Source organism: Lissotriton vulgaris, chromosome 9, assembly GCF_964263255.1.
Source record: "Lissotriton vulgaris chromosome 9, aLisVul1.2, whole genome shotgun sequence".
NCBI lineage: Eukaryota > Metazoa > Chordata > Amphibia > Caudata > Salamandridae > Lissotriton > Lissotriton vulgaris.
This window is the reverse complement of record NC_141697.1, coordinates 593568006-593587922: the sequence shown is the minus strand read 5'-3', so window position 1 is coordinate 593587922 and position 19917 is coordinate 593568006. Positions and strand designations below refer to the sequence as shown.

The window sequence follows — 19917 nt, the reverse complement described above, 5'->3', positions numbered from 1 at the left end:
TTACTTACCTTCGGTAACGCTTTTTCTGGTAGATACTATATCTGCCTGTGGATTCCTCACTGACCCACCCGCCTCCCCGTTGTCCACTCTTCTATGCCAGAGTTATTGTAATGTAATGTATATTTATTTTGATGTCAAGGAAATGTTTCAATTGCTTTCCTGCATTTGCTTTGCACTGTGTGTTTTGCCTTGACTATTGTGTACTGTGTATACTTTGTATATATCTACTGTCATTGGTCCGTCCGTGTGCCTCGATGGCACGGAAAAAAGGCGGAACTGATGTCATCACGCCGGCGTGGGCCTATTGTAGGCGTCGGTGACGTCAGCGGAGACTCGAGCGGAGCCGTGTCTCTGTGACGTCCTATCCACGTCGGCGCGAGGCTACGAAAAAGAATTTCCGAATGTTGCTGGCGCAAGGGGGATATTCACAAGGTGAGGAATCCTCAGGCAGATATAGTATCTACCAGAAAAAGCGTTACCGAAGGTAAGTAACTTGTTCTTTAAGGTTAACAATCTTGCAGAGAAAGCTCCAGCTACCATTCACCACCAGTTTCATTTTTTTCGGACTTGAACCAAGAGGTTTATTGGATATATTTAAACCTGGAAAAATCATTTCCTATCTTTGCTCTTAGGACCTCCCATGGGTGAACACACTCCGATGATATCAGGTCTGACTATTTCATAATGCCTGCCTTTCTAATTGGTATACTAAGGCTTTCTTTCAGGCATAACTGGGTCCCCAGAGATTCCCAAATAGGGGCATAGTCTGAATAATATCATAGGCCCCACCTGCTCCTAACCTTGTACCATAGATAGAGGGCAGACTTCAGTATTTTTACACACACCTTTTTGAAATACCTAGGGGCCCCGAATTTATACAAAAAGCCATCCCCACCCTCCTGCCTCACCATTTCGCCCAGGATCCTTCCCCAGGTTGAGTCGTCAGCCTTACTGAGCAACATCTGAATGTTTTTAAACTGAAAAGCTGCACAGTACCAGTTGATATCGGGGAGAGTCAGACCTCATTTAATAAACCTTTGTCTTAGCTTCTTCCATGCCAGTCTCGCACCCTTCTAGGCCAATATAAAACTTACAATCTTCCCCTGAACTTTGCTGATGTCTAACTTGGGAAAACCGAGGGGGGAGGCATTAAAGAAATGGTTTAGCTTGGGAAGTTTAACCATTTTAATTAGGTTGACCCTTCAATAGATGGGTAAGGGAAGGTTTTTCCACCTTGCTAACAATTTATCCAGTTCTTTTTCAACCATTTTTAGACTAATCTGTGGGATCTTATCTATTTCTTTAACAACAATGATACCCTGGTACTTCAAATCCTGGCTGACATCCCCCTCCCAATCCTGTATGTTCCTGAACATCACCTCGGTTTTAGATGTATTAACTGAATATCCTGCTAGAGATCCAAACTCCACTAGTTATGTTATGTTAAAGTGCATTTTTATAGCGCTCGGCTACTCTAAAAGAGTGTCCCGGCGCTTTCCACAGGCAACTTACAGTGTATAATCAACATAACAAGTAAAACAGAACCCAAAAAAAGAAGGAAAAAGAAACCCACCTAAACAGAATAATTAAAAAGCCAGGTCTTCAAATTCTTCCTGAATTGAAGCAAGTTGGGAGTGCTACGGAGTACCAGTGGAAGCGAGTTCCACAGCTGGGAGGCCTTAAGGCTGAAAGAGCGCCCCCCAATGCGGGCCTTCCTCACGCGTGGAACCACAGCAGTGAAAAGGGATTCCGAACGCAGTGAGCGAGCAGGGCGATAGAAAGCCAATCTTTTCTTCAGATATCCTGCGCCTGAGCCAAACAAAGCCTTGTGCACCAGCGTCAGGGATTTGAAAACAATCCGCTTCCGGATTGGCAGCCAATGAAGCATCTGCAGCAACCCAGAGGCCCGTGCTCGTCTATGCAGACCAAAGATTGCCCGGGCCGCTGAGTTCTGTGCCACCTGCAAACGCTGAACCAAGTAATCCGGGAGTCCTAAGAAAAGGGCATTGGCATAGTCTAGCCTAGATCCGATGAGCGCCTGTACCGTAATCCGTCTGTGCTCCGCAGACAATAAGGGAAGAAACTTGCGGAGCATTCTGAGGATGCCGAAACAGGTGCCGGACAGGCCAAGGACGTGCGCTCTCAGAGAGAGTTTGTTATCAAGCTTAACGCCCAGGTTCTTGGCGACCAAGGAGGATTGTGCCGGAGGACACATGGCGGCCTGCCGCCACTCGGGATCGAAGGCACAGCCGAAAAATAGAACCTCCGACTTGCTAGAGTTGGCCTTCAGACTATTTCGCTGGAACCAGCTGAAGACCCTGTCCAAGCAGTCCCGGATTCTCTCCCCATCAAATGTCTGATCTTTTTCGCATGTGAAGAGGAGTTGCGTGTCATCGGCGTAGGACACGATCTGGGCTCCGTAAGCCTCAACCGCAGCCGCCAGAGGGGACATAAAGATGTTGAATAATGTCGGGCTCAACACAGAACCCTGTGGAACCCCAACACCCAATGGCGGCATCTCGGCGGAGCTCTGGGAAACCCAGACCGTTTGGCGGCGGCCCTCCAGGAAGGATGTAAACCATCTGAGCACCGTCCCCCTTAGGCCGATGTCGTAGAGCCTGGCGAGAAGCGCCTCATGGGGGACGGTGTCGAAAGCCGCCGACAGGTCCAACATGACTAGAATGGCCTTGCCACCCCCATCCAAGGTCTCCCTGATGATCTCAGAGACCTCCACCAACGCTGTTTCCGTACTGAAATTCGGACGGAAACCGGATTGGGATGGATGGAGCAGATTGTTAGACTCTAGGAAGTTCGACAAGACGCCATGAACATGTTTCTCAGTGATCTTGGCCAGAGCCAGGAGAAGTGAAATTGGCCTATAATTGGCCAAGACCTCGGCATCAAGACCAGGCTTTTTCAGGAGGGGGGATCACCATCGCCCTTTTCCAGGAGCGTGGGACACTCCCCTCCCTCAAGGAGGCATTGAGGATCGGGTTGACCAGGGGATTTACCACTGCCGCCATCCCAGCCAAAAATTTGGCGGGGCAGGGGTCAAGTGGGGAGCCAGATTTAAGACTGGGCAACAGAATCCGGGACATATCACTGGAGACAGGTGGGAAGTCCTCCAGGATAGCCATAGGCATGGCCGATGTTCCAAGTCCTGCCCCAAGATCACAGCAACCCTCCACCGTGCTCTCCGAGAAGGAGGCCTGAATGGCCATAATCTTGTCGGTGAAAAAGGTGGCAAGATCACGCGCCCACGCATCAGGTGATACAGGCGGAGGTGAGTAAGAGGTGGGAGACGTGAACTCCTTCACAATCGTGAAGATCTCCTTACAGGAGTTTGCCGACGCTTCAATCCTCCTGGCAAGATATTCCCGCTTGGCACCAAGAATATCACGGTGATAGGCCTTCACCGCCGACCTATAGACGAGTTTGGCCTCCCCATCGTATTGATGGCGCCAGGCCCGCTCAGCGACCTTACATTGGCTGCGAGCCATGCGTAGCGCCTCTGTAAACCAAGGCGCAGATTGCCGTTTCGCCGTGGACCGGGGGGTTGCCCTGGGGGCAAGATCATCTAACCTCTCAGTCAGCCATCGCTGCAGGGCCTCCGTGTCTCTTTCCGGATCCCCCGAGAGAGGACAAGGATGTTCCGAGAGCGCCTGCTCTAACATAGCTAATGCCACTACGGGGTCTGCAGTGTATAACAGCAGGTCGTTTGCGTATAGGGCAACCTTGATGCTATAATGCTGAGATTTAAAAGAAGTTATTGAGGTATCTAGTATTATTATCGCCTGAGCCAATGGCTCTATATATAGCTCAAACAGTGAGGGAGACAAGGTACATCCCAGTCTTGTTCCTCTCAATATATCAAAACTAAATGTCAAGATCCTGTTTAGCAATATGTTGCTAAGGCACCCTTCTAACATGTGCAAAAAAATAGACCCAAAACCAATTGTTCTCAGCACTTCCCACAGATATGCCCAGCACACACTTTTGAATACCTTGGAATACCAGAGCTGCCAAGGCCTCAACTCGTTCAGATGCAAGATCTATTGTGCCTATGAGCTGTTGGGTCTGTTCTTGAATATATCTTTTGGGGATAAATCCCTTCTGATCTGGATGGGCCAATTGCTGTATAAACTTAGTCTCCCTGCCAAAATGCTCATGAAGATTTTATCATCTGCATTCAGCAGGGAGATTGGTCTGTAAGAGTCTGCTCTAGAGGGATCTTAAGCAGGTTTCAGGATAAGCACAATAGTTGCCTCTTTCCAGGATCTTGGGACTTGACCCCTTAATTGATAGATCGAGTTGAACAGTTTCCATTATCGGGACAAACTCCTCTATAAGGAGCTTATACACTTAGTATATTTTTTTTATTTTGCAGTTTCAGAGAGAAATCTTAGAGGTCACTGCCTTCTGCATGATTGCTACCTTTTTTTAAAGGAAAATATAAATGTTACTTTTGTGCGGACATATAGAAACATTAATCCTCTTGTGACACGGTCTGCGATTCCACACTCTGTTGGACCGTACAGTGTTTGATTTCATTTAAGATTTTCATGATTAAGCAGATTACATGCAATGTACATTTTCTGTCTGTGAAAGTCCTCTTTTAAGTTATTTCCTCTGCCCCTCTAGCTACGCAGTCAGCACAATGGTATGCTTGGGGCCCCCCGAACATGCAGTGCCGCCTCTGTGCCTCATGCTGGATCTACTGGAAGAAGTATGGAGGGCTGAAGACTCCCACACAGCTAGAGGGTGCTACACGAAGTGTCACGGTAAAGAAACTGGTCTATTTAAACACTCTTTCTTATACAAGGGTGCAAAGACAATGGCTGCCATATGGAATCCTGTTTCTTTTGTAGTCGGGCTCTGTAAGAAAGTGGCTCTGTATATACTGCACCAAAGTAAGGTTCAGTGTGCACAGAGTCCACAGTCCCCAGAGGTATGGCAGATGTTAAAGTTAGATATAACCATACTTTCTAAAGTGGTAGCTTGGTCGAGCATTAAGGCAGTATCAGAGGACAGTGTAAAGCATTTGTTGTACACACTCAGTCAGCAAATGGTCTCACACACTCAAGAACTGAACTCTAAGCCAATTGTTTTGTGTATAAAAATATATATTTATTTTAGAACCACAGTAGGCATCATAAATTCTCAGAATGAGATGTTGCAATTGAATACTTTCAAGTAGCAATAGACTTTGGAATGCAATAGTTACAGTTGTTGCAATATGCAATACATGTTTAAACACAAAATAACATTGAGATCAATGGGAGTTTTTTGGTAAATGCAATAAAATTACTTTATGTATGGATTTCTAACTCTGGGCTGGATTCTAGATTCAGCCTTGGAGCATTTCCTGTAAACAGTTGAAAGAAATCGTTTTTGTTCCACTGGCGATTTTTAAGGAATATTTGTACGTTTTGAAAATCGACACTAAAAATAAATTCTGGCAAAAACCAGGCACTGTATTCCTATGGAGGAAAATTGGGTTAACAGTACATCACGGTTATAATTACTTTTGAAGGTCAGTGCTGGGCACAATGATCCTGCACCAGGGTCTCTCCTGATAGCAGGTGAGTAAGTTTGAGTTTGCTGTTCGGACGATTTTTAAGGAATATTTGAAAGTTGCAAAACTCGACACAGAAGAAATTCTCAATGAAACCCAGCCAATGTTACCCTATGTAAGAAATCAAGTTTATCGGTCTTTGGATAAGTTCTCGGCTGGTAGAGTTAAGGTTCTGGGGGTAGACTTTGGGGTCTCCCAGGGTCAGGTAGGTACAGTCGTTTCACCCTCAGCGGCACAGGGGCATCCCGGTGCAGAGTGAGTAGGCCCAAAGTTATCCTATGGAGGATAGGGGGCCTTCGGTTGGTGGCTGCTTGCAGGCAGGCCACGTGGCTGTGGGAGCTGAGCTCCTGGTCATTTACTCAGGGCAAGTGGGGAAGTAGAGTAGGATAGATGCTGCACTCCCAGTGGCACTCGGGCGGCTGGGTGTAGTGTGCTTGTGGACCTTCGGGCGCCCAATGTATTTCAATGGGGGAACTGTAAGTTGAACAAAGGTTGCAGGCTCGGGGACAAAGATTCTTCAGGTGCGACCACCACTTTGAGAGGTAAGTTGGAGGATTGGTAGACACCCAGGAGTTGGGCACAGGGGGCTGTGGGGCGCCCAGTGCAGTGGTGTCTTTTGGCGTCGGGAACCCTCAGCTGATCGCGTTTGGAGGGGTCCCTTGTTATGAGGCTGCAGGCGTCGTCAGGGGCGTCGAGGAGAGTCCTTGGGCACTGAATTTGTGGTCACAATCGCGGGGTAATGTTCTCAGGGTCTTGATTCACTCGTGCACGGGCCGGGCTCAGCGGGTGCAGTGTGTGCTGGATTCGCGGTTCCTGGCTGGCACCAGGGATTGTTGCTGTTTGAGCAGAACCACTGCTCGTGGGAGTCTCAGTCTTTAGATGAGCAAGGCAGTCAGGTCCTCCGGGGTTTTCGAGGTTGCTGACCACTGGAGACGCCGAGGTTTTAGCAGGAGCAGGTTCAAGGATCGAAAGGCCTGTAGGGCTGGGGCCAAGTCAGTTGGTGTTGTCCTCATGTTAGCAGCTGCACAGCAGGTCTTCTTTCTTCTTGTTTCAAAATCGGGACCTCAGGAAGGAAGGTTCAGGGTGCCCCTAAATACAAATAATTTTAGGGACGTTACAGGTAGGGCAAGAGCAGGGACCAATGGTTCCCTGTCGTGGGGTGTGTACACCCCCTATCCTGCCACTCTCCAGTGGGAGGGGCAGGATAGGGGCCTAGCTCTGATTGGGTAGGGCTCTCCATCATCAAGGTGGGGTGAGCCCGGAGTTTTGCTTCACCCCGCCTCGCCCACCGTAGGGGTGAGATTGGCAGAGGCTGGCACACCCCCTTCTCTCACTTGGGTTTTCCCGCCGTTCTTCTCGCCAGAGTGGGGGTCAGAACCGGTGGGGGCCAGTTGCTGAGTACAGCAAGTGGCCTGGAGAAGCTCACAATGGCGGCATGCCTTTGAAGCTTCCCCTGCCCATCCTGGGGGAGGAGCCTTGGCACCTCGTCCCAGGATGTGCATTATTTCAGGCCCCTGAGCGCGGCAGGCTCTCGTCCCAGGGGTCTAGAAGCATGTCTGGTGGTGGCAGCCTCGGTAGCCACGCAGTCAGGACACTGGGAGTTGGTTAGATTTCAGGGGGCATCTCTAAGATACCCCCTGTCGTGCATTTTACATTACATTCCACACTGGCATCAGTGTGGGCTTAATGTGCTGAGAAGTTTGATACCAAACTTCTCAGTCTTCAGTGTAGCCATTATGGTGCTGTGGAGTTCGTAATGACAACCTCACAGCACCATATACTCTTAATGGCATAACTGCACTTACAGCGCCCAGGAATGGCCCTCGGTACTGTAGGGGCACAGGGCTCATGCACCTGTGTCCACACCACTGGCATAGTGCACCCAGCTAGAGGGGTGACTGAAGTATGCCAGGGCAGTGTGTATGTCGGCTTTGTTTAGTTCTGCACCAAGACACTCCGCCTGCAAAGGCAGTGTGTGTGTGTCAGTATACAGGGCCCTTAAGGGTGGCACAATAAGTGCTGCAGCCCTTGGGAGTCTTCTCTGGTCACAATGCCCTGGGTACCTAGGGTACCATTTACCAGGGGCTGACATGTGGCCAGAGATACCAATTGGGTTTAGGCTTTAGTACAGGTTCGAGGCATGTGGGCTGCTGAATTCATATCTGTGCATAGATCGCCGCCTAGTGTTGGGTCCGGATGATTGCACATTGTTGTCCTGGAAGAGTCTTCGAAGTATCACGAGATAGGTGACTCCTCCCCTGGACCACAGTGCGCATGGGCATCCCCTCCATCCTCAGATTGTTTTTTTCCGCCATTGGGTTTGGATGTTATTATCTTAGCTCAAGTTAAGAAAACTTTCTACAAAGCCAAAAGGCTTTCGACAGCGTCGGTATCGTTTTGTTCGGTTCCGATAACTTTGCTTCGAGAGGACATCGAGGAATCAGACGGCTTTTTTCCACACTCGACCCGATCTTCGATCTACGATGGAAAGAAGCCCATTCAAGAGGTGTTCACTTTGCAATGCAAAATACCCGCACATCGATGTCCACCCGGCGTGCAACAAATGCCTGTCCCCGGATCACAACGAAGCCAACTGTATGGCCTGTGCCCGGTTCAGGTCGAAGAAAACTCTTCGGATTCGACGCGCGGCTCGATTAGAGTCGCAGAGATCAGCGAGGACGAAGAGGTCATTGATCTGGAGGATCGGGAAGAACACTCGGATCCTGTTTCAGAGCATGACTCAGAGTATGACGCCAAAGATGAAGAGATATTGGAAGAAGAAAACGTCGTCTGAGGTAGGAGACGACACAGAGGCCCTTGGGGCCGCAGAAGATAGCTCAGGTGAGGAGCTAGGCCCAACCGTCAATATGGGGGCCGACGATGAAGCACGCGATAAGGCTCAGGTCGAGGGATCGCCACAAGGCCTTACCCAAGATCTTTCGAATCTTTCTACAGCCCCGCATACAGGCCCGGCTACGAACATATATAAAGAGCCATCGTATCAAAAATGCCATCGGTCGATCCGAAGAAATCGAAACCGAAAGCATCACTACCAAAAACGAAACCAAAAGTGCAGCTGACTCTGGTCGGTTCCAAGGCCTCAAACCCCTCGGAGCCGAAGACACAGAAGAAGGCCATCGATACCGAGAAATTGAAAAAGGTCATCGAACGGCACCGAAGACCAAGGTCAAGGCTGTCGAGCCGACGAAGTCGGCGCCAAAGAGTCGACACACACAAGAGGCTCGAACCGAGAGAGGGGGTCGATCCTCGGACAAGGCCCGAGTCCAAGACAAAGACAGGCTCCAAGGACCCTGTTGAGTCGACACAGCCGACCCCGTTCGTATCCAAACAGGTGTCGGAGTCACTCCAACGCATCAAAGAAAAGGCTACGGCGGTCGGACCGAAGAAGGCCCCAACCCCGATGTTGGTCGGAAAAATTCAGACCGCATCGACACCAAATTCGGGTTGTCACCGATGGTGCGACCGACTATGTTCGAACCGAAAAAGGGTATCGGAGCCATTAAAGAAGTGTCGATGGGACTAGGGGCTACAGAAGAGCCTGAAGAACACGAGTCGAGGCAGTTCATAGACTCGGACACTGGTAGACTATCCATGTATAAGAGGAAAATAATACCAGAAACACCCATGGAGTTATATAAGATTCCATTAAAGAAGAGGGATTCAACCACATCACCACTTCTTGTGGAACCTCTACAATCCTATGGACAAGAACCTCAGTCTTTTTCACCCACATACTCAGATGTGGATGCAGGGGATGACGATAATGAGGGTGCCACTTATCATGTGGACACTGATCCCGACGATCAGAACCAACCATGGGCAGACCCAGCTGACCCAAGGGATCCACAGACTGCCCCTGACACACATACATACAATGTAAAAACATCTCCTACTGAGGACACTACTGCCTTTACCGCCCTTATTGAAAGAGCGGCAGGTAACCATGATGTGCAACTACATGCTGACCCTATTGAGGAAGATTTTCTGGTCGACACCTTTTCCACTTCGGGAAGAACAGTCAAGACTCTGCCCATGCTAAAAGGGGTCCTTAAGCATGCTGATGACATTTTTAAGGAGACCACCAGAGCAAGGGTATTAAACCCTAGAATTGAAAAGAAATATAGACCGGCACCTGTGGACCCTACTTATATAAGAGGACAGTTGCCATTGGACTCATTAGTTGTTTCTAATGCACGTAAGAGAGCAAACTCCCAGACTACAGGTGATGCTCCTCCTCCTGACAAGTGGTCGAAAGTACTGTAAACTTCGGGAAAAAGGGTGGCAGCGCAGGCAGCTAACATCTGGCGCATTGCCAACACTCAGGCACTCTTAGCCAGATATGACAGGGCCCATTATGATACCCTTGAGACACTGTTGCAACACCTACCAGATGAGTACAAGGAGGGAGCGGAGCTGCTAATCCAAGAAGGAAAGCTTATAACCAATGCTTCCATCAAGTGCGCGCTAGACGCAGCTGACACTGCCGCCAGAGCCATTAACACTAGCGTCATGTTAAGAAGACATGCCTGGTTAAGAATCTCGGGATTCAAACCAGAAATACAAACTACTATCCTCAATCAGCCAATTAACCCGGACTACTTATTTAGACCTGAAAATGGCACCACCCTTGAAAAGATTAAAAAAGACACTGAGACTGCAAAGTCTATGGGGGCTGTGCAGTTTCGGGTGGCTCTTTTCGTCGCTCCAATAATAGAGGACCTTCAAGAGGCCAAAACACACAGCAGACACAGTATAATAAAGGAGGTACACAAACCACCTACAATAAACACAACAGGGGTGGATATTGTGGAAACAACATCAAGGGCAGAGGAAGAGGAAACAACAATTCCAGATCCTCTGCCAATAACAAACAGTGGCGCCCTGTCACTGCCCCCCGACCATATAACACCTGTCGGGGGGAGACTGCAACAGTTCCTGCCGGTCTGGAAATCCATCACCACAGACAGGTGGGTGAGAGACATTGTCCAGTACGGGTACTGTCTAGAGCTGACATTCACTCCACCCAACATACCACCAAGACACCGTCCTATGTCCGCAGAGCACTTACACTTACTGCAGCAGGAGGCCGTCAGCATGCTGCAAAAAGGAGCCATAGAGCTCGTGCCTGTAGAAGACCAAGGCTCAGGGGTGTACTCTCTGTATTTCTTAATACCCAAAAAGGACGGGTCTCTCAGACCCATACTGGACCTAAGGCCTCTAAACGGATACATTCTGTCAGAGCATTTTCATATGCTCACCTTACAGCAGGTTCTACCGTTACCTCAGTCGGAGACTTCCTCGCAACACTAGATCTGAAAGATGCGTATTTCCATATACCCATACACCCATCACATAGAAAGTATCTCAGGTTCACTATTCAAGATCAACATTATCAGTTCAAAGTCCTCCCTTTCGGAGTAACGACGGCACCCAGGGTGTTCACAAAGTGCCTGGCGACAGTGGCAGCACACCTAAGGAGGCAGCACATACATGTCTACCCTTATCTGGACTACTGGCTTATTCAAGCAAAGACGGCCCAGCAGTGTGCCAGCCACATGTCCAACACCATTCATCTTCTTCACAGTCTGGGATTCTCGCTGAATTATCCAAAGTCACATCTTCAGCCCGCCCACGTGCAACAGTACCTGGGCGCGACAATAGACACTCTGGCAGCCAAAGCTCAGCCAAATTCAGTGAGGATAAACAGCATGCAATTGCTGATACAAAAATTCAGACCCCAACACTCGCTTCCAGCAAGAGTGTTCATGCAGTTGATCGGCATGATGGCCTCCTGCATCTTCATAGTCCCGCACGCGAGACTACATATGCGCCCACTTCAGGAGTGCTTGGCACGTCAGTGGAATCGGGCTCAAGGACAATGGAAAGACCTAGTGTTGGTGAGCGGTCGGGCATACAACTCTGCATTGGTGGAACCCACAAAACCTTTGCAAGGGCCGACCGTTCCAAGAGCCTGTACCACCGATAATACTGACGACTGACACATCTCTCCAAGGATGGGGAGCTCATGTACTCCATTACACAGTGCAGGGACTATGGACAACACAGCAGAAGAAGATGCACGTCAACCTTCTGGAATTGATGGCAATCTTCATGGCAATGAAAGTTTTCAAAGTACAGCTGTGCAACAAGGTCGTGTTGATCCGGACAGACAACATGACTGCCATGCACTACATACAGAAGCAGGGAGGAACACACTCTCCACAGTTCTCATCTGGCTCAGAGCATGTGGAAGTGGGCCATTCAGAGGAACATCTTCCTCATGGCGGAACACCTCCCGGGCAAGGACAACCAGATGGCGGATCTGCTCTGCAGACACAGCCACCAGATGCACGAGTGGGAGATACATCCATCAGTACTCCAACCGTACTTCCAGCAGTGGGGTCATCCATAGATAAACCTATTCGCCACAAGGGAAAACGCAAAATGCCACAGCTTCGCCGCCAGGTTCCCAAATCCGCAGTCACAGGGCAATGCGATATGGATGAACTGGTCAGGCAGATTTGCGTACACTTTTCCCCCAGCACCTCTAATACTGCTGGTTGCACGCAAGCTGAAGCAACACTCAATGACACTCATCCTGGTTGCTCTGACGTGGCCACGCCAGCCATGGTACACCACGCTAGTAGAACTTTCTGTGGTACCGCATCAGAGACTGTGGCTAACACCCAGACTTTTAACGCAGAGCCATGGCGAAATTCAGCACCCAGATCCACAACAGCTCAACCTGGCGATCTGGCTCCTGAAGTCTTAGAATTTGGCTACCTCAACTTGCAGCCAGAATGTATGAATATCATCAAGGAGGCAAGAAGACCCACAACCAGAGCATGATATGCGGCTAAATGGACAAGGTTTGTCATATATTGTAACAATAATGACATTAACCCACTGGATGCATCAATTCAAAACATTATATGTTATTTGTTGCACTTATACAGATGTAATCTAGCGTACAGTTCCATTTGTATACATTTATCCGCAATAGCAGCTTATCTTCAGAACAGGCAGCACCTCTAACTATTCAGAGTGCCTGCCATTAAAGCTTTTCTGGAGGGACTCAAAAGAGTGATCCCTCCCAGACACCCACCTTCACCAGTCTGGAACCTGAATGTGGTCCTCACCAGACTGATGGGACCACCTTTTGATCCTCTACATTCTTGTGAGATTCAATTTCTGACCTGGAAAGTTGCTTTCCTAGTAGCCATTACCTCACTGAGAAGAGTTGGTGAACTCCAGGCACTAACCATTCAAGAGCCATTCATACAGGTCCACGCACGAACCCTACATTCATGCCTAAGGTGATTTCGCAGTTCCACATGAACCAAACCATAACTGCCAGTTTTCTATCCTAATCCGGAAAATGTCGCAGAGAGATCTCTACACACATTAGATGTCAAAAGGGCTCTTATGTACTATTTAGACAGAACAAAGAATTTCAGGAAGACAAAACAACTGTTTATTGCCTTTTCTCCACAGCACAAAGGCAACCCCATTTCCAAAGCAGGAATAGCCAGATGGATTGTTAAGTGTATACAGATTTGCTATACAAAGGCTAAACGCACACTAACCATTCCTCCAAGAGCACACTCCACACGTAAGTTAGGAGCATCCATGGCTTTCCCGGGGAATATTCCTTTAGAAGAGATATGTAGAGCAGCCACATGGTCCACTATACATACATTTACGAAACACTACTGTGTAGATGTACATTCAAGACAGCAGGCAGCTGTAGGGCAGGCTGTTCTCAAAACTCTTTTTCAGACTGCTGCAGCTGGCACGGGCAGCTGCCGCTAACAAGAGGGACTGCTATGTAATCTATGCACAGATATGAATTTAGCAGCCCACATGCCTCGAACCGAATATGCTACTTACCAGTATGCATCTGTTCTTGGCATGTAGGGCTGCTGACATTCATATCGCCCACCCTCCTCCCCGGCGCCTGTAGCAGCTGTAGCATTCAGAATTACTATGTAGCATGGACATCACTCACTGTATTACACTCCATCTTTGCCACAATGGCGAAAAACAATCTGAGGATGGAGGGGATGCCCATGCGCACTGTGGTCCAGGGGAGGAGTCACCTATCTTGTGATACTTTGAAGACTCTTCCAGGACAACAATGTGCTATCATCCGGACCCAACACTAGGCGGCGATCTATACACAGATATGAATGTCGGCAGCCCTACATGCCAAGAACAGATGCATACTGGTAAGTAGCATATTAGTTTTTATGGAAGGAACACAGGCCCTGGGTACCTGATTGGCATATATAAATATTGCGGGAAGTCTAAACACTTTTTTCATAGAGGAACAGTGAAGGTTTTTGGTAAGACGTTTGGAGTAGCAGGCAAACTAGTACAATTACAAAGCCCACAATGCTCAAATTGAGCTCAGTGTGCGCACCTCTTTAGTAAGTGATCACATTAACACTTATTTTGCAGCTGGGAGAAGGCAGGATAAAACCAAGACCAGAAGTATGAGAAACTTAAATTCTAGAGGAGAGGGTGTGGCGCAGCGGCCAGAGCAGCTGACTCCAGAGCGTAGGGCTCACGGTTCGATCCCTGGCGCCGGCGGCAGCTCAGCACAGCACCATGTGTCTCTGGGCAATAGCTTGCTTAATGTCCCGAAGGCCTCTTGCGCCTTGACACCCTTAGGTTTGCGCTTTACAAATTGCTAGATTTGGATTTTTTTTAGATGTATTTAGATGTTGAAAGGTTCTCTATAGTATACAACCCTCTTGTGCACAAATATTTAGACCTGTGCTTTTGGTGGTGTTTGAGATGGTGTTCTGTCTGCTCATTAATTGAGTCGTCCTTGTTTTTATCCTTGCTTCGTTCCTGGAGTCCGCTCTATTGAGATACATTCCGGAAATGCTTCTCACTGTATGTAACCCCCTACCTATCTTTCATTGACTCTTGCAGGAGCCCCACTCCCGTGGACACCTCTCCCGTCCAGAGGCTCAAAGCTTATCACCTTACACAACCAGCGCTAACCGTGCCAAGCTGCTGGCCAAGAACCGCCAGACCTTTCTTCTGCAGACTACTAAGCTGACCAGGATCGCCCGGCGGATGTGTCGTGATATCCTGCAGCCACGTCGAGCTGCACGGCGTCCTTATGCCCCTATCAACTCAAACGCCATTAAAGTGGAATGTAAGTAGGTTGAAGGGTGTGGGGACTTGCAGTGTAGAACTTCACTTAAAGGACTCTGATTAATTTTTTTCTACACACCTCTTCCTTTCTCCTCTAATATTTTCCAGGTTCTGTTAGGCTACCGAAAGCACCGAAGTTGCCTGTGAAGGTTCTTCCCTTGGTGCGGCCACCCCTGGCAGCAATTGTAAAAGAGCTAGGTGAGTACGTTAAGTACAATGAGTTCATTTTTACAGTGAGTTAATTTTACATGAGCTTCATGCAGGGGAGGTAGCAGTAACTATTACGGTATTGATTGTTGAGTTAAATGGTGCTGGACTTCCTACAGGAGGGAGCATTAGGATTTCAATTCTGCTTGTAATGGGGACTAGCACAATTTGTGACTGAAGGATGAAGGTGACCATGGCAGATGCAGAGCATACTGCCTAGTTTTAACGGAAAAGCTAACTTAGGATGTCATATAACACCTGCACAAGTGCCATGGGTCTGACACTGATGTACAGGACCAGCCTCACCGATGGTGAGAGTTTGTGGCGGATGTTGGATATTCCTGAGAAAATCTTGTGCCTGCATGTACGAAAAGTGCCCTTTTTAGGTTTCGCCTGGGGCACGGAGCTTAAGCTCCGCCCCCAGAGAAATCTCTAGTCTTCAGTTAGGGACTCTTGAATACGCCCCCCTGTCCCATTGGCTAGCTCCATAAATGGAGGCTAGCCATTGGAACAGAGATCTGTCCGTCATTCACGGACCAGATTCGGGGGCGTTCCCGACATTTTTTCCCTCTCCGCCTCTTTCACGTCGTCATTGCGGCGGTGGGCGGTTCCTATTTTTTTTTTTTTTTGGTCGCCTTGTTTTGGTCAGTTTCGAAGTGTATTTTTTAGGAATGGGCTGCGCGATTGTCCTCTCCGTGAGTCAGAGAGGAGTCTTCGCTGGGATCCCCCCCCTCCCCCCCCCCCCCCCCGCCCCGCTTCCGTGTCTTTCCCGCAGCCCCCCCTCCCGCTTCCGTGTCTTTCCCGCAGCCCCCCCTCCCGCTTCTGTGTCTTTCCCGCAGCCCCCCCTCCCGCTTCCGTGTCTTTCCCGCCCCCCCCCCCCCACCCCCCCCCCCCCCCCCGCTTCCGTGTCTTTCCCTCGGCCTGTCCATGTGGCACTAACAGGCCCTGCTCGCACATCAAGCCAGGTAGGAATAAAAGCGCCATGACACACAGCTCGGGTATTTAATATTTCATCTGCAGACAGGAGACTTTTAAGGCTGAATATTGGTTCACAGGCGGCAGGCAGCGCTGCCTGAGCGCTCCCTTCAGACGAAGCGCTAGGGCGTGAGGAGAAGATGGCGGAGGTAGAAACACTCACAACTTCTAGCCTCAGTGTGCGGGTGGTCTTTCCCGCAGCCCCCCCTCCCGTGTCTTTCCCGCCCCCCCCCTCCCGCTTCCGTGTCTTTCCCTCGGCCTGTCCATGTGGCACTAACAGGCCCTGCTCGCACATCAAGCCAGGTAGGAATAAAAGCGCCATGACACACAGCTCGGGTATTTAATATTTCATCTGCAGACAGGAGACTTTTAAGGCTGAATATTGGTTTTGCAGCGTGAATCTTTCTGGATTCACTATGCTGTGCATATTCTGCGGTCTTGTGGTTGGGTCCGGATTCGTAGTCTTTTCTTTGGTTTTTTTTTTTTTTTTTTTGTAGCCCTTGTGGGCGTCGGCGTCACACCTCCTCGGGCGCATTTCCGGTGACGTCGGCATGCTTCCTGCGGAAGCTCCCACTCTTGGGCGCCATCTTCAGATTCTTTTTTCCGCGGTCGGGTCTGGATCGTTCCCGTTGGGCTCCAGACATTTTTGGAGAAAGTACTGAAAAGAGTGGAAGTTGGAGTATATATTGGAAGAAGAAGACCAGAGAAGACTTCGCAGAACACCGACTAAGAGGAGAGAAGGTGAAAACCTTGAGAACTTCGACGATCGTCGACGTCCACGCGCTCAGTGAGGCCTGAACGCACGAGGATGGACAACACGCCGTTCAAGTTCTGCACGAACTGCAGACACAAGTACGCACAAAAAGACCAGCACCCGGTTTGCAACCTCTGCCTACCGGTAGAGCACAGAAGCGAGGACTGCAACGCCTGCGCCGTCTTCGCCCAGAAGACCCTCCGAGTGAGGAAGAGACAGAGGGTAGCACACGCCGCCCTCGGAGGAAAATCCCCGACGCCATCGCTGTACGAGCTGGGGATATCCTCAGAGGAGGAGGAAAACGCTGCCGCAGAAGACGACGGCTACACGGTCGCAGAGACCGATTACGAGAAGACACCTGATAAGGTAGGAGACTCGACGTCCCATAAGAACACCAGAGACCCTGAGTCTCGAAAGCTCGAGGCCAAGAGCCCGAAGGCGCCGACGCAGCGACATCTGCCGTCCGCGACCACAAGCAGGCCCAGCGGATCCTCGGAGAAGGAGTCCCTGGCGCCGAAGGCTGTTGACAAGCAGAAAGCGTCGAAGATCGGCGCCGAAAAGGACCGATCGACGTCGAGGGAGAAAGACCCTAAAGCCTCGGCAACGTCCAAAAACCCGAAAGCCAGTACGACGTCCAAGCCGTCGACGCCAAAGATCTCGGCGCCGAGCCAGGCGCCGAAGAGGGGAGCCGAACGTTCCGAAGCCGAGAACGCGGCCGAGGTAGAAAGGAAAAGACGTCGGCTGGAAGCCGAGATGGCGAGCCTCTTGCAGCGAAGGAAGGAGGTCGCCGCCGAGATGAGTACGTTCACGATTCCACACAAGACCAAGCACGCCGTTCTAGATCTGGTCGACGAGGAAGAGGAACATGTCGACGACCACGTGCCTAGCGACGAGATGGTCGACGACCGGGAAGCTGAAGAGAATCCCTACGAGGATTACAGCTACGAGGACGAAGAGGGCAGTAGAGTGGACGACGAGTCGGTCACCTCGGACCCACGCGAGGAGGATTACCTAGACGTCGACACCGAGAGCCCGGAGGAGGCGGTCGACTCGTACCCCTCGAGACCCTCGCCGCCGGACGACATCGGGGCATACAACTCGGCGATACAATCGGCCGCGACTGCATTCAAGTTAAAGCTCGACGAAGAAAAGCAGAAAGCAGACTTCCTGCTAGAGACTTTGCTCCCAACACAAACAAGAAGCCAGTTCCTCCCGATGCTCGAGAGCGTCTTGGCGCAGGGAAAGGAAGCGTTCAAGGAGCCCGCTACATGCAAGGCAGTAACTCCCAGAACAGAGAAAAAATACAAGCACTCCTCGAAGGACCCGGCCTACATTCGAGGCGAGGTCTCCGCTGACTCCATTATCACGGCCACAGCTAGGAAGAGGGCGAGCGTGTCTACTACCTCGGGCCCACCGCCGGATAAGGAGAGCAAGAGGATGGATCTGGTGGGGAGAAGGATCGAGCGAAATGCCGCGACCCACTGGCGCATGGCGAATTCCGACGCCCTGTTAAACAGGCACGTCTACCAAATCATGGAGGGACTGGGGCACTTGGTTAAGGACCTACCCCAGGAGTCCAGGCAGAAGGCCGAAAAATTGGTCGAAGAAGGGAAGAACGCGGCAAATTCTTGCCTTAAGACGGCCCTGGACGAAGCAGACACCGCCAGCAGGCTAATGATGATGGGTGTCACGGAGAGGAGACACGCCTGGCTCAGGATCTCAGGGTTCAAACCCGAGGTGCAACACAGTATCCTGAACACACCGTTCAACGGCGAAACACTTTTCGGAGCAACGGTTGACGACAAACTATGCCAACTCAAAAAAAATAACGAGACTGCAAGATCCATGGGGGCATTGCAGTTCAGAGGCAACAGAAGAGGCACCCCGGCACGGAGGCCCGGCGGAAGAGGTGGAAACCAGCCAGGTACATCGCACCAGGCCTTCCAGCAGACGCACCAGGCAGACTCGCAGGCTCAGCAAGGTCACCAGAAGCAGTCCTGGCAATACCAACCAAGGGGTCAGTCCTTTCGAGGGAGAAATGGACGTGGCCAGAATAGAAGAGGGGGGCAGCAGCCCACCTCGAAGGGACTTCGCACTCCCCCGGGTGCCCGACCACAGAAAAGATCCCAGGGGGCACCACGTACAAAGGGGTCTGGACAATCTAATGACCTACGACCACATGACACCAGTGGGGGAAAGATTAAAGTTCTATCTCCAGGAATGGAGAGACATAACATCAGACAAATGGATTCTAAACATCATTCAATTCGGATACTGCTTGGAGTTGGAGAAAAAACCAACAGACAGAAAACCAAGGGGGAAGCCACCAGCAAAAGAACAGCTGGCGAGACTTCAGGAAGAGGTGCAAGAACTCCTACAAAAAAAGGCCATAGAAAGAGTCCTCTTCAGGGAGAGGAACAAGGGAATATACTCAACGTACTTCCTAGTACCAAAGGTCGACGACAAAATGAGACCCATCCTAGACCTGAGGTTCCTCAACAAATTCATAAGAACACAAAAGTTCAAAATGACCTCCTTGCAGGGGGTGCTGCCGCAGTTGCAGGTCGGAGACTTCATGGTCACGATAGACCTCAGGGACGCCTACTTACACATACCGATGAACGACAAGCACAAGCATATGCTCAGGTTCGCTATCGGAGGAGGCCACTACCAGTTCACAACGCTGGCCTTCGGACTAAAATCAGCACCGAGGGTATTCACGAAGTGCCTCGCGGCAGTCGCAGCGCACTTACGAAGACAGGGGATACACGTATACCCTTACCTCGACGACTGGCTAGTAAAAGCAAGCTCGTACCAGAAGTGCAAGCAGCATGCACATACAGTGACGAGAACACTCATACACTTGGGGTTCTCCGTGCATTGGAAGAAATCATCAATGGAGCCGGAGCAAGTGAAGATCTTCCTGGGGGCAGAGATCAACACCGTACAGGGCAAAGTGTTCCCCAGCGAGAAGAGAGCAAGGGCACTGGTCAGGGAAACTCGCCTATACCGGAAGGGGCAAGCTCAGACAGTGAGGACTGCGAGCAAGATCATGGGAATGATGGCATCATGCATCCACCTAGTGCCGAATGTGCGGCTCCACATGAGACCCATGCAAGAATGGCTGCAGGAACAATGGTCACAGGCTTCGGGCAGTTGGGAGGATCTTGTGGTGGTGACGCACGCAGTGCAGAAGGAGATGGCATGGTGGACCCTG

General features: G+C 50.3%; 1 protein-coding gene across 2 annotated transcripts in view; it reads left to right on the top strand.

The window, feature by feature from the left end:
- MTA2 (metastasis associated 1 family member 2) overlaps positions 1–19917 on the top strand; it is a 355080-nt gene that overhangs the window by 185860 nt on the left and 149303 nt on the right. For both annotated transcript variants that reach the window (XM_086938190.1, XM_086938191.1), the window contains exons 13-15: positions 4642–4781; positions 14537–14765; positions 14873–14962. In XM_086938190.1, the coding sequence (XP_086794316.1) occupies positions 4642–4781; positions 14537–14765; positions 14873–14962 (459 nt within the window). The remainder of the gene's footprint in view (positions 1–4641; positions 4782–14536; positions 14766–14872; positions 14963–19917) is intronic.